We start from the raw sequence: 14,953 nt of genomic DNA, 5'->3' as shown, positions 1-14,953 counted from the left end.
ATGTATTTTGCTTTTCTTCGGCGACCGCTACTTGCTTGGGAGTACATCAATGCGGCCTCTGCGAAATGCCTCTTGTTGATGTCGTACCCACCTGATGGTGAGCCAGTGGAAGATCAAGAACGAATCAGGAGGATATTTTGGTCATGCTACATCCTTGAAAGGTAGGAATCTTCCCACCATATCGCAGCTTCTGGGACTCATCATCACTTAGTGACTACCTTGCGGAACTTTCCGCACTTCCACAGTCCGGTATCGCTCGGATCGAGTCATCGATTCCTCTGCCCGGCGCCTACGAGACACACAGAACTCAGACTCTGGAAGAAGAATCGTCACTCTATTTCCTAGCTTGCATTTCTATGCGCCGACTCCTCAACCGCGTGCATCAGTTGCTGTATGCAAGAGGCACGGGAGCATCGCTTGATAGCGCTCGCTTTCCATATGTCGTCGCAGAGCTCAATCATCAACTCGATGAATGGAGGGATGTTCTCCCCACGGCTTTTGCATTTAGTGTTGATCTCGAAGCTACCGCCACTGAAGCCGGTGGGTTTCTGAGACAGCGGTATCTGACGTGTCGTAGTGTCATTTACAGACCCTACCTGATGTGGATGCTCAGTGGCAGCGGGAGCGGTAGTGACGGGATGAATGTGAACGCACCCAGCCAGGATGTGCTTACGAATTGTAAAGCGTGTCTTGATGCGTGTCTGCTACACATACTGAATCTCAGGGGCTTTAGTCAGACAGTCCTCGTGGATACGTGGATCTGTTCGCTGTCGTAAGTCTTTGCCATTTATCTAGCGAAATTTCAATGATGACTAACGTAGAGACATAGGATGGCCGGTGCAATGTTGGTTTTGCTTGCTGCATGTCGTGTGCCTTCTTTGCGGGGTCTTATCGGACCAGAGATCTTGCAGGCGGGTGATCATCTGAAGCAGTTGCTCCAGCGTTGGCAGAAGGTCTCGGGAGGTCCGAGTTCACCAAGTGTGGATCAAAGTGTGAGGATCATCAGTGAAGCTGATATGTTCATCCAACAGGTATATGGAGCAAGCGAGGTCTATACTCTGGCTCGAAGGGGAAGTGAGCTATAGGTGTATCATAATTGGGAAGGAGGTATGGCGTTGATGGAAAAAGCGATAATTTTATATAATCATATGGAGAACTTGCCTATTAACTGCCTCAAGAATAAGCAAAGGATTGGTGCTGCAATACATTTCAACTAGTGAACCATCCGTGGGGGAAATTCCATGGTAAAGTCCGTTATAGTCTGCTTAAAACTGCGACAAGAATGTCTCTATAGACTGAACAGTACAGTCATCAAAGTGGAAAGATCATAAAATTATATCTTACACTTCCCGGGTGATCAAATCGTAAAATCCTTTGGCTATTATCATCAGGTCAAGACAGACGTCGAATCCTCGAATCCTCAAGCTCTTTGCTTCCTATGGAGGAGCTAGTTTTGGTGTTCCCGTAGGGTATATCTTCACCGTAGCTAGCATAAATGAGTATGCGGTTATCTTCAATTGGCAGCGCGTTAAGGTAGGGGTAATTCCCTTGAGTACCCTCACTCGCAATATCGACGACATTCCTGCTTAGTATAATCCTTATCTTGAAGAAATTAATGCAGACACAGGCTACTGGCAATCGTGTTGTGACAACTGCTAGTGATAGTGACTAGTCTACCCCATGACAGAGATAGACCTCAGCGAACGCGTGTGCGAGAGGCATGGCTTCAAAGCGCAGCTGCTTGGGCGAATTTATTACAACATAGTTTGTGACTCTGGAGTCAGTAGCATTGATCAGCTGTCGTCCAGTCTTGTTCCCTTCCTATAGTGCCTCTGAACTCGTCCTCTGTGTTCTGTCTTGGTTGTCATCACTGACATCCTCACTCATCAGTCATGGCAAACCAAGTCAACGACTCGAATTTCAAAAAAATGTAACCTGAACCTGGTTCCACCTTTGCCTCCTGTGGCCCTCGCTGCAACTCTGGAATACCTCCCAGTATCAAATTGGCAGAGCTCACTTTACAAAATCTCCGGAGTTATCAATTCAGACAATACTGAATCGATTCAGGTATGCCGGGTGGAAGACTTCGTTGCAAAGGTTAAGATTTGCCCGAGGCATCTGCTACATTTAGAATCTGAATGGTCCTACCCCCCTAACTTTACACACCTTAGCGGGTTATTGGATGCCTTCTATGCGTGAATTTTTTGATATGAAGCAGGCAGCCAATATTCTCAGAGCAACACGATACGTACTGCGCCAAAGATACAAGTCAGACATATCTCTGAAGCCATTACAGAGACATCCTGTAAAACCTGGCAGTATTGACTTGACATATGTCCAATTATCTAGCAATTCTCTCTTATAGCTAGTAAAGAGGTTAAGGGAAAGCATGAAACTCTCAACCAGCTGAACGCGCTGCAATGACAAGCGTGGCCCCCTTCATGCCTTCTTCGGGGCCTCCTCTAGGAAGCTGTGGACTTTGTTTCGTCCCAATCATTTACATAAACTCATTCCTGAACTTAGTCATTATTATCCATTTCATGGCCAACAGTTCCAATTTATAGTATTTACATAGTCCTAGCGGATAGACTGTTTATATTTAAGGACGATACGTTCCATTTAGAAGGTGAAGAAACGAGAAAGGCATCAAATTCATCAACATGGGCGACCATCCGAATTCAAACCCCAGAATTCAAACCCAATTGCATTTCGAAGATGCCGGCTCCCTCTTCAATCCTTCTCAGCATTCCAGCTGCCATTTGCCATGCCTCGTAATTTGAGCTTGAACGGCGAGGATGTAGCGCTCACACTATCCTCTAGCTTTAGAATACGATAAGCCTCATCAGCATTAGAGACAAATCACCAGATTTGGGGTTAACTTTAGTATGTGTAGCTTGGGCGGCTCCGAGAGGCAGTCAACCCAATGCAGCGTCGAATCAAATGCTCTGTAGATCGGTGCCTCTCCGAGGGTCATCCCTTTAGGACCAGGAAAAAGGTGCCATGCCTTGCCCCCTTCCAACACCTCAACTGAATCTGAAAGGCTTCCCATCTTCTCGATATCATTTAGTCAAACCACCCTCAGAACTGATCTCCCCCTTGCTAGAGGATTGGCGAGCCATGCTGTTGTCTCTGTCCTATGTTGAATGTGTCCCCGAAAGATCTTAGCGCTACGTGGGCTGGGATCCGCCGCGATAAGGTCTTACGTGGGGTTCTCCACAGATAAACTAAGTCCTGTGATCGGCCGTTTAACCTATCTGTGCATGGGACACAGGATGAATTCACTCCTATGCTATTCTGTCGTGTGCCAATGCATTTCACTATCAGCGCTCATGAGAAGTAAATGTTAGGAGAGTGTTTGAATCTATGACATAAGCTTTTGAGCCCATTGAAGACATATTGTTGTTTTCCCCTAGCGCCATAGCGTGGTCACGGTGCTTGAATCACCGGATTCATCTTATGGCCGAGTCAGTGCTAGTTCACCTCCGCGCCATGGCAACCTAACCCACAAATTCATGACTAAGGTGAGACCCCGTGACTGGGAGAGACGCGCCCCATTCCCAGAGTCTCCGCAGAACAGATAAGTGGCTAGAGATGAGGTTATGAACATGTGCAGTGCAACATTGACGATCTCTACTCTACATCCGTCCCACCTGGAACATCTTGCGGCGTTGCAAGATATTCCGCACCGATATCCACACCCTGCCGGCATGCATAGGCTATCACAAGCGCGTATACGTGAAGCCTGAGTGCAGTCAAGGAAGCCTGATACTGTCCTCGGCAGCTAATAGGCCTATACTAGGCCGTAGCTACTGGGACATAGCCTACAGCGTGAATGGACCCAAATGGAAAGTATGCCTGCCCGGAGCCGGAGTGCTCAAAGACCTTCAAGAGACCAGAGCACCTGTCACGGCATCGTCTGAATCGTATGTTCGCGCCCCACGTATTCGCTTATTAGACACATTTTATTCACCGAGTATCAACTGCAGACAGGCCAACAAGGATCTATACCTGTGAATCTTGCTCAAAGAACTTTGTGCGCTTAGATTTGCTTCAGAGACATCGAAGACGCCATGAACGAGGCATGGCCCTGCGCAACTCAGGCGGCTACACACCGCCGACCGGTGGAGTGCGATCAGCTTCCCTAACGGAAGACGTGCCAGATCCTTCACTACATCTTCCCAGCTTACCTACTCCGTCAATGGCAGATGATGGCGCCGACATCATTGGCCTAGATGGAGAAAACGTGATGTTGGGTCACAATGAAATCGACTTCGTCGGCTTTCCGGATCTTCTACGGGAGGCAGAGTCAGGCTATCAGCATCACATGTTCTTTGATCCATCCGCAAACATTGAAGATACAGCAGCAGATCTCGATTGGCTATTTGGGGCAGCACCGCCAGTATCAATGGATGCCGCGAGCAACGCTTTCGGACTTCCCATTCTTGCGGACATACCATCCACATCTCCCAACAGTACATTCTCTGATCAGACGAACGTCGACGGAACAGTTGATACCCTAGACCCTTGGGTTGTTGTTCGGAGTCGAATCATTGAAGCCCTTCGTGGTCTCCCACCTGAACTTCTAGACGACTCATTCTTTGAACCTTCTAATCTTCGGGCATTCTTCGACGCGTATTTTGCCAACTACAATGCACATTTCCCTATCATACATCGTGCCACATTAACAATTGAGACCACACAACCTCTACTACTGGTCTCTATACTTACCCTAGGGGCTACTCTATCACCTCATGACAGCCATTATCGCGTCGCGGAGAGGATCCACGAAAGCTTGAGATGGCTCATTTTCAGCAGTGGAAGCTTCCAGCCTCCGGCACCTCTATGGTGCCTTCAAGCCTTGCTATTAGTTCAGGCTTATGAGAAAATGTTCTCGTCACGTAAACACCATGAAATGGGGCACATTTTTCATGGTGCTGTTATAACGCTCATGCGTCGTGGCACATCATATTCAAATGAAAAGGTAGAAGGGGCGCATAAAGAGTCTTCGGCTGAACGAGCATGGCACCTTTGGGTGGAACAGGAGTCGTCCAAAAGGGTTGCATATTTCGCCTTCATCATGGATGCTCAGCATGCCTCAATTTTCGGCCACATGCCAGCACTATCTGTCAGCGACCTTAGGCTCCCATTGCCTTGTGCGGAGGAGATTTGGGAGAGCTCGGCATCGAGATGGAAGCGCACGCTCGCGAAATATGAAGAGCCACTGTATTTCCTCCCAACACTCCGGTCACTTCTATCCCGTCGACCGCTCCCTTCGAGTTGCAGTCCGTTCTCTCGCTTCATCCTGCTCCATGGTTTGTTCAGTGTCATGAAATACATGCATGCTCGAGACATCACGGCGATCGATGTAGCTGCTGAGAGATCCAGCGAAGGAGAAGAGGATTCGCCATCTCCGATGGGAGCCGACGAGCACTGGAAAGAGGTTCTTGATCGTGCTATCGATACTTGGTCGTTTTCTCTCCTTTCGCAAGAGCCATCACTGTGCCTTGAGGCAGCGAGGCCGCTACACAGGATAGCGCATATTATAATCAACGTTCAGCTAACTGATTTCCATACTTTTGTCGGAGCGCCGTCTCTCGTTAGCAACAGCATTACCAAGGATGAGTACGACAAGGCAAGAGCGCGACTAAAAGCATGGTCTCAAACATCAGGTGCCAAACGAGCACTTTCGCATTGTGTTCTGTTGATTCAGGAGACGATGTTTACCAGAAAGCGGTATAGAGCCGCAGACGACAATATTGCCTTACGCCCTTGGTGTTTATATCACGCCAGTCTGGTCCTTTGGACGTATGGAGTGATGACCGAAGGCTTGCCTAGCGGCAACAAATTCGGTGCAGAGGAGTATCTGGTCCATATGCTAAGTGGTCTGCGAGGAGATCCAGATGAGCTTAGTGGTAAGAACCAAACCTCCGGACTCTTGTCAACGGTTAGGGAGGCATTGTCAGATTGCCGGTGGGAATTGCTTCAGGAAGCCCATGCTACTCTAGGAAGACTGGTCGAGATGACTCAACAAAGCTAGGTTCTAATGGGCCTTCTTTGTACGTTCTAATTACGCTTGGATATCCCATATTACCACAAACACTTCATAATAGAGACCAGTGAACCAAAAGATCATCCGTTCGTTCATACGTGGGCATGTGGTGGAGACCCACTCTCTTAGGCGGGAGCGTGGGCAAAAGCGGGCGATCTCAGAACGGGCAAATCTAAGGTGGGCAGGGGATCGCAGACTAGTCATGTCTATTCACTGTATTCCCCTCTCGTTGTCGATACATCTGACAACGACGACCCTTGAAAGTCCAAACACATTGTCCCTGATTGTTCTCGGTGCTACTTTACCACAATCAGCCTTCTGAAAATCCCGGTCTCCCCATTCGCCAGGATCATCATCATGACGCAGTTTCCACAGCCGCCATACCCTTTGCATGAATCCGTCAAGGATAGACTGCATCCAGAGTATGTCGCATTCTACAACCAGTACTTGATCAATGCGCCGCAAGTGCACTACCAACCGGTGGCTGCTTCACGTGTCGGCGGCAAGATCATCCCCGGAGGAAGCGATCCGCTCCCAGTCGGCAAGACTGAGGATATCTTCCTCAAAAGACAAGAGACAGAAGGCCCAGACGTTGCCATCAGGTGCTTCACACCAGAGGGCGAGGCCCCAAGTTCTGGCTGGCCTGTCCTGATATACTATCACGGTGGTGGTTGGGTGTTGGGCAACATCGCAACGGAGAACAGTGTATGCACGAACGTGTGCGTGCGCTCGAAATGTGTTGTTATCACGACTGACTACCGGTATGTGTACACAAATACGTCTTGATTAATTAAATGAAACGGAAAGTGTTATCATAAACCAAACTGACTCAAAATTAGGCTTGCCCCGGAACACCCATGGCCAGCTGCAGTGCATGACTCCTGGGAGACCGTACTGTGGGTAGCAGGTGAAGGCAAGAAGGTCCTCAATCTAAATTTAAGCAAGGTGGCCATCGGAGGGTCCTCTGCGGGAGGCAATCTCGCCGCCATTATGACACACAAAGCTTTATCTCGCGACATCAACTTTGCACTTCAATTACTTATCGTCCCTGTCACTGACAACACAGCTACTGTTGCCACCAACTCCACCTACAAGGACTGCGAGTTCACAGCAGCGCTTCCTGCTGAGAAGATGCTCTGGTACCGTAGGCATTATCTTCCTAATGAGAAGGACTGGCCAAATCCGGAGGCATCCCCTCTACTGTACCCTTCAGAGAACTTTGCAAAGCTTCCCCCAGCAGTTGTCATTGTGGGGGAGCTTGATGTATTGCGAAGTGAAGGCGAGCAATATGCCGAGAAACTCAAGGCAGCGGGTGTGAAGCAGGAAGTTCATGTTATGGGAGGTATGCCACATCCCTTCTTGGCTATGGATGAAGTGCTGGAAGCTGGTAGGAAAGCTATCACAATTCTATGTGATTCTTGCGCGGCGACTTTCTCAAATTAGATGTCGACAGATACCATGTACATTGATTGTCATAGAATTAGCATAGAGACAAAGATTCACTATACAATGAAATAAGATATCTCTTCTGGCCTGGTCACGATATCTGGAATTACACTGGCTAGTGGGATTTGTTGTATAGGGTAAACACGTGCCTTGAAGATCAAGTACTCCATATATAAGGCTCTTGTATTTGCCTGGGGGTTGTTGGGTGAGTCGTGATCTACCTTTCGCCAATGTCTTCGAAACGAGTATACAATCTAGATTCTATGAGACATTGACAGGAACCGCAAACGTGCATGCCTAGTACACTAAAAGGGCCTTATATTGTTGTCGACCCTGCTATTTCGTGCGAAGTAGCAACTTGCTGATGTAGTTGCCATTCTATGATCTTGCACTGACGCGTTTGAGCGACGCTAAAACGTGGGCCACATCTTGGTGCACCACGATGAATTCGGTAACGCCACCACCGAAATCGTTGAAACATAGCATCTTCGCGGCTGCGGCACAGCTCATTCAAACCTTAACTCTAATTGCTCTTAAGTAAGTTGATGGGTACTCGCCGGAAATTGAGAAGAAGCATTGACGATGTTGTAGCTCATGTTTGCCCTTCATCCCGAAGTCGGATTCTTCTTTTCTGCCTATTTACTATGAAGGATCAATAGATCCCCAACTAAGTGTCAACTTTTGTAGTAATGGGACCAATTGTGAAACGTAGACACGGCTTGGTTCGTTCCACTGACGGAGTGCGAAAGGGCCTCGGCAGAAGCTTGATCAGTCATTGGAAGCTTGAATAAGCTTCAATTTGAATGAGCTGGAGCTAATGACATGCCAGCGTGGAAATGTAACCCAGGCAAGGCCAATAGATGGCCACCCATTACCAAGGTTCTCCTACATTGTATATCTTCTGCAGCTGGTTGTTGTAAGGTGGCCGGAGCCCACGTGCGTCCATTCTTCGGAACAAGAGGGGGAGCTTGGCGGATTGCCGAGCGGTACCCACCCACGTGGGCTCCGTTGAACGTCTAATCCCGGCATTGTCGGGATGCCGTGATGGGTTGGCAGGGGAGCTAACGGCCGGCCTGCATATGGCTTGCATATTTAGTTTAATAAACCCCTCGCAGATGTTGGAGCTATGGTGTGCAAAGGATCCTGTACCAATCGTACTGGCTTTATTTCGAAGACAGCTCTGTCTTCCCTCGTGCATTTCATGATCCCCGTCGCCCTTGTGCTCCTCACCTCGGTGTCCTAATTTGACATCGGCAAGGTCCCGTGTCAGTTTTATGAAAGTGCATTGGCTACCATCAACCGCAAGGCATCCCGGTCCAACCACTAAGATGTTATCGCAAGCAGGTTATCGCCAGCAAGCTTGCGGTAGCTTCTGCAAGAGGCGAGGGGTAAGATGCTAGAACACTGCGGCGAATGCATTTCCACGTTGTCGGATACCATCAGTTCGCAGCATCATCCTGGGCAATGTCGCAGCGGGGCCTTGATCGGAGGCACGAGCCTCGAGGATATATAAAAGCATGATCCGCATCTTCATGACAGAATAGAGGAACTTGATCTCCGCCAGCAGGCAGTTAAAGTTTCCAGACAAGAATCCCCGTTGCTCAATTGCGAAATGCGCGCCGAAGTTATTCTCGCTGCCGCTGCTGCGCTGACCAGCACGGTCGGCGCCAGCCCCGTTGAGCCCCGGGCCAATGCTGGCTCTAAGAGCTCTGTCGCCAACTTCAAGGACAAGATCAAGACCGTTGTCTGGCTTATCATGGAGAACCGCTCCGTCGACAACCTCCTTGGTGGCCAGAAAGTTGAGGGCTTGAACAACCCCATCATGAAGGGGCCATTCTGCAACCCTCTGAATGTCACCAATCCTCACCATGACAGCGTCTGCACCGAGCCAGCTGACTATGACTCGATCTTGAACGATCCCGATCACTCTGTACACGGCAATAACATTCAATTCTACTCTACCTTTACTCCTGACAATGCCGCGATTGCGGACGGCTCTCTGAAGCCGACCATGAGAGGCTTTGTTCACGAGCAGATTCGCCTGTACGGGCAGAAGGTCGACAGCAATGACACCCTCATCAAGCAGGTTATGGGCTACTATACCGAGGAGCAGGTCCCTGTTATCACGGCTCTGACTCACGAGTTCACAGTCTTCAACCGCTGGCACTCTGACCACGCTGGTGTAGGTATCTCCCATAGATTTTCCTGTGTTTTTCTAGCTAATACCCGTCGAATTTAAGCCTACCAACCCTAATCGGTTGTTTGCCACGTCTGGTACTTCTCACGGAAAGGGAACTAACAACTTCGACTACAACACAATTCCCACCCGCTCTATTTTCCAGACTGTGGATGAACTTGGCCTCAGCTGGAAGAACTATATCATTGACACCGGGATGCAAGATTCAGCATGGTTTACTTGGACTCATGACGTGAGTTATTTCTGGGGTTCATTTCCACCTCTTATAGCTATGTTTCGAGTACCGAGACAAATATACGGTCCCAAACTGGACAATTACTCTCGAGACATCTCTATTCAGCATTTCCCTACTCCCACTATCCTTAGAAGGCAATGACTGACATGAGATGTTATAGAACAACAAGACCGACCATATTGTCTCTATGGATGAATTTTACGCTGATGCTGCTGCTGGAACTTTGCCCAAACTGACCTATCTTAACCCTAACTGCTGTGGAGTGGGCACCACCTCAATGCACCCAGCTGGCTTGATCAGTGATGGCGAACAGTTCTTAAAGGACATCTACGAGGCTCTTCGCGCTGGACCTCAATGGTAAGAGCATCGCGTGTGAAATTGGTAACATGCATATGCTGAGATATGACATTTAGGAACGAGACCCTCTTTGTACTTAGCTTCGACGAGACTGGTGGATTTGCGGACCACGTCCCGCCCCCACTGGCCGTGCGCCCTGATGACCTGACTTACACTGAGACTGTTCCCACTGGTGAGAATTACACATTCGAGTTCAACCGTCTAGGTGGTCGTGTACCCACCTTCCTAATCTCGCCCTGGGTTGCTCCGCGTGTTGTACAACAGGGTCTGAACCGTGTTGGTGAGACTGGTGCTTACTCCGCCAGCTCCATCATCAGCTCCCTCAGCTACCTGTGGGACTTTGAGCCTCTCACTCCTCGTGTTGAGCATGCTCCTAGCTTTGATCACCTGATTTTGTCTGAGATGCGGGATACTCCAGAGAAGCTTCCCGAGGTTATCAAATTCCGTAAGGAGAAGGCTTAGTTCACTGTAAATCGACCGGTATACTGCAACTAAAATGCAATGCTTGGGCTTTTCTGCAAATAGGCTTAATATATCCCTGGTTGACCGGTGCAGAAATGGGTCGCTAAAAGTTTGCGAAATCTGAATTCAAAGAAAAAGTGATTCCCGTGTCAAGTCGTACATGTGCAAGCAAATCAGAAGCCTCCAATTTCAGTTTACCAGGACATAATATTATGTCGCAATAGCAAAAGATCTATGAACCTATACGACTTTCCACTAGCTTTAAAATATCGTGCGATATAACTATATGATGCTTAGACGTTTTCAAGGGATCCTCATTGAGAATTCATCAAGTTATCGTCATTATCTCTACACGACTAATTCCTATGGGCCGTCTATACACCTAAACATCCAACTTCAGTGGCCGTCTAATGTATAGTAATAAAACTCCCTTGTTCGGCTGAGCTGTACATAGCATCCAGGACTTTCATTAACTTCAATTGTATCGGCAATCCGGCTGATTCAGTCTCTTCCCCAGTCCTCGTCCGCCGCAGTAAGAGGTCAAGTTGTCGAGTATAGTATCCAGCCTGATTACTTACACCTTGTTCTTTCAGAGTGGCGATATCCGTCTTCCCTTGTTTATACCCAGCTTTTTCTTGTCTAAGCATTATTTGCCCCACAGGAGGATTAAGAACACCATGGAATGTTCCATTGGTTCCGTACAGGTTGATACCCCAGTCCTGGCACCAATCGGTTGGTTCCCAGGCAGTGAAGTCAGCAACCACGTTATGTGTATCATATTCAAGGATTACACTCCCTGTATCCTCATACATGAGATCACCCACAGCAAATTCTGTAGTTGAAGGGTCCAATTCATCTTTGTCCATGTCATACCAACAACTGACTATGGGATGCTTCTCTTCAGATTTCGGCAATTTACGTATGCTGGCACACACACGTATAGGCATCCCAAAGACGTCCACTATAGCTTCGCTATACCACTAAGTCAGCAGGATATTCTTTTCCGGTAGATCCGAGAAAGTTGGCCATCATTAAACAAAGAGAAGGATGTGATCTCGAATAGCGTATCTTACAGTGTGTGAGAGCAATCCATATACACGATCCCACCAAGTGTTCCGGGCTGTCTCTGCCAGAGCTCTACTCCGCCACCAGATGGTGTACCCCCATGCCAGTGGGATGTAGTGATGTTTCCCAGCGCTTGCTTTCGCACAAGGTCTCGAACAATATCCATGACTTCTGCATAATGCATCTCCCAGCCCCATTCAATAATGAGATCAGGATACTTCTTCAAATCCTCTGCTAGGTCGAATATGTGCTTTGGATGTGTAGCACCTGGTTTTTCTAATAACAGTGCCCGTGCGCCGGCAGCCGCAGCAAGACGCGCCAAGCGTGGGTTATCACTATTATCAAATTAGTTCTAACTCGTCATTGAACCATCAAATCAAGCATTTACAAGTGCATCTAACTAATATGAAACATTCAACTCCGGGACTTTGGCACTTGAATTACTTACTGATCAAGTGAGTGGACAAAAGCAACCTCAAACTTTTCTTTCAACAACTCGTGTTCGGAAGAGAACCGCCTGATCCCTGTGCGCGAATGGACTTTTTCGGCAAGCTTTTGGTCTTCCTCCCAGAATCCGACGATATTGACATCATTACGCTCTTTTAGAACTCCTACACGAACGTAGAAATGGGGGTGGTGAGCTCCTAAGAGAATGATGCTTGCATTTGCCATCTTAATAGAAGTTTGTTGTTCTAGTAATGTCTACGAAACAATCTCGCCATAGGCCCGAGGCTCGTTTTTTCGCAAGTTCGAGATTTCTTTCAAGCTTCATTGCTCCTAATTTTAAAATTTGGCATTTCTTGCACACTACGGGCGCTACGGTCACTCCCACGACGCGTGAAAGCTTACTCCTTAGGTCCTAGGCGGAAAGGCACCTTGAGTTCGTGCCCGCGCAATGGTGGATACTTACGCGGGCCGTTCGGTCCACCCGTTTGGAGCTAACGTCTCTGCCCGATACCAAGAAGGGCAATTCAGCGTCAGAACATAGCTTGAATCCTTCGAGATTGCCCTTTCGTGTCTCCTTTCCCGTATCTATATGCTCCACCCCCGCATGCAACCAAGAATGCGCGGGTGGTTTGTAGATAGCAGGGGTAGTGCTCTAGCATAGGGAGGTAATAGACATAAAAACTTGGCAACGGTCACGCTGAACTAGCTTGTTCGCCCGTTCAAACACAAGAAATCATTTTTGTCAAACGCCATGGAGCTCGAACAAAGAAAAAGCGAGGCCTCGACCTCTCGTCCTGTCGCACCTATCGAAGATGTCGAATTTGGTCACACGGATGAGCGAACGGGACTTGTCGCTAAAGGCTACAAGATCGGACCCATTACGCTACCGGCGTACAGATCCCCTTTAGCACAAACGATTCTGATTGCCTTCGTTTGTTTCTTGGTAGTTGGCGTAAGAACATGTTCTATGAGAAAATCGAACCCACAGGGATATTGACAGCTATGCTCAGATGTTTAACGTTATTGCCTCGCTAGGAGGCGCTGGACAGGTTGACGCGACGACATCAGATAATGCTAATGTTGTTCTCTACTCAATCTTTGCGGCGCTGGCGCTAGTCTCTGGCTCTGTTTGCAATTATCTTGGCCCCAAGATTACACTAGCTATGGGTGGTGTTGGCTATGCTCTGTTTGCGGCTTCCTTCTGGTGCTATAATCATACACATAATGATGGCTTTGTTCTTTTTGCTGGTGCCATGTGTGGATTCTCGGCAGCATTTCTATGGTGAGATATTCTACAAATCTTGCATGTCGCTATGACTAAGGCGTTCGATAGGACTGCAGAGGGCACCATGTTGATGTCGTATCCGACAGAGGATCAGAAGGGCCGGTATATCAGTCTGTTTTGGGTTATTTGGTCAATGGGTACATATTGTCTACGAATATGATTACGGCTCTCCAGCTAACGTGTTCTAAAGGTGCTGTCATTGGTTCTATTATTCCGACAGCGCAAAACTGGTCTAATACCTCAAGCGGAAGTGTCAACGACGGCACGTACATCGCACTCTTCGTTCTCATGCTCTCTGGTAGCTTTGTCGCTATGTTATTGGTTCACCCAAGCAAGGTCATCAGGGATGATGGTACAAGAGTCTATGTGGTCAAGCATGCATCGTTACTTCAGGAGCTGAAGAATGTGGTAAAGAGTGTTCGTGTCGAGCCTTGGATCATTCTCTTCTTCCCCTACTCTTTCGCCGGACTTTGGTATGGAACATACCAGAGTAACGACTACAATGGTTATTTCTTCAACGTTCGCACTCGTTCGTTTAATGCCATCTGGTATAATGTAGCCCAAATGGCATCGGCTGGACTTTTGGGCATATTCTTGGATCTGAAGTACTTCAAGCGAAGGACTCGAGCGATCATGGTATGTCTTCATCTACAAAGCCTAATAAATATCAACTAACGAGAAGTAGGGTTGGGTCTTGATGTTTGTTATGTTCAATGGGGTCCTGATTGCAGGGATTTGGCCCCTGCGCAAGTCTAGTCGGGATCATCCAGTCACCGACCCGCTCGATGTCAAGGATAGCAACGCCGGAGGATACATTGCTCTATACTTCTTCTACGGATTCCTTGACGGCGCTTGGCAATGCTTTGCTTACTGGATCATGGGTACCTTAAGCAACGATCCCTTGGTGCTGAGCATGTACGGCGCTTTTTATAAGGTCTTCGGGGCTACGGGCAATGCTATTGTTGCTTCACTTGACGCCGAGAAGAAATCCTATGTCACAATGTTCGGGTCGTACTGGGGTCTGACGGCTGGCTCGTTGCTAGTTTTACTACCTCTGGTGTTGAAGCGTGTCACGAATACAAGCATGATTGTTGGAACAGCTGGTGAAGCAAAGATGGTTGGTGCGGGAGGCGGACAAGGTGCACTAGCTGTGGGAGTGGATATCGAAATCGAAGGAGAGGAGCTAGGAAAAGAAAAGGCAAAGGAGTAACACCTCCTCTAACCATATAGCTAGAGAGTTTAGGCTGAGCTGTAAAACACCCTTATAGATTAATAGCATGTTATAGAAGGGCATTACATAAAGCATGAATTCAAATTGTTCACAAGAGCCTGTGTCTCTCAACTGTATCACTCGGCTGGAAACGCAAGAGGCTTCTCTCCCCTGGCCGTGCGCCATTGATTCGTTGCTTT

General features: G+C 48.2%; 3 protein-coding genes across 3 annotated transcripts; all 3 read left to right on the top strand.

Annotated features, from left to right (window-relative positions):
- Positions 1-6,406: 6,406 nt before the first annotated feature.
- On the top strand, positions 6,407-7,492 carry UCRPA7_8523 (putative esterase lipase thioesterase protein; the record flags this gene model as incomplete). Its single annotated transcript, XM_007921035.1, has 2 exons — positions 6,407-6,810; positions 6,889-7,492. The coding sequence occupies 2 exons, from the start codon at positions 6,407-6,409 to the stop codon at positions 7,490-7,492; spliced, it is 1,008 nt and encodes a 335-aa protein (XP_007919226.1).
- Positions 7,493-9,107: 1,615 nt separating this feature from the next.
- UCRPA7_8522 (putative phosphoesterase superfamily protein) lies at positions 9,108-10,746 on the top strand (the record flags this gene model as incomplete). The annotated part of the gene is made up of 4 exons (XM_007921034.1): positions 9,108-9,677; positions 9,736-9,924; positions 10,088-10,284; positions 10,341-10,746. 4 exons carry the CDS (start codon positions 9,108-9,110, stop codon positions 10,744-10,746), a joined length of 1,362 nt encoding a protein of 453 aa, XP_007919225.1.
- A 2,263-nt stretch (positions 10,747-13,009) lies between these two features.
- UCRPA7_8521 (putative duf895 domain membrane protein) lies at positions 13,010-14,753 on the top strand (the record flags this gene model as incomplete). Its single annotated transcript, XM_007921033.1, has 5 exons — positions 13,010-13,210; positions 13,269-13,540; positions 13,592-13,680; positions 13,734-14,179; positions 14,229-14,753. The coding sequence occupies 5 exons, from the start codon at positions 13,010-13,012 to the stop codon at positions 14,751-14,753; spliced, it is 1,533 nt and encodes a 510-aa protein (XP_007919224.1).
- Positions 14,754-14,953: the final 200 nt, after the last annotated feature.

This window comes from Phaeoacremonium minimum (assembly GCF_000392275.1).
Source record: "Phaeoacremonium minimum UCRPA7 unplaced genomic scaffold PA7_03_scaffold_597, whole genome shotgun sequence".
NCBI lineage: Eukaryota > Fungi > Ascomycota > Sordariomycetes > Togniniales > Togniniaceae > Phaeoacremonium > Phaeoacremonium minimum.
This window is presented reverse-complemented; position numbering and strand designations above follow the sequence as displayed.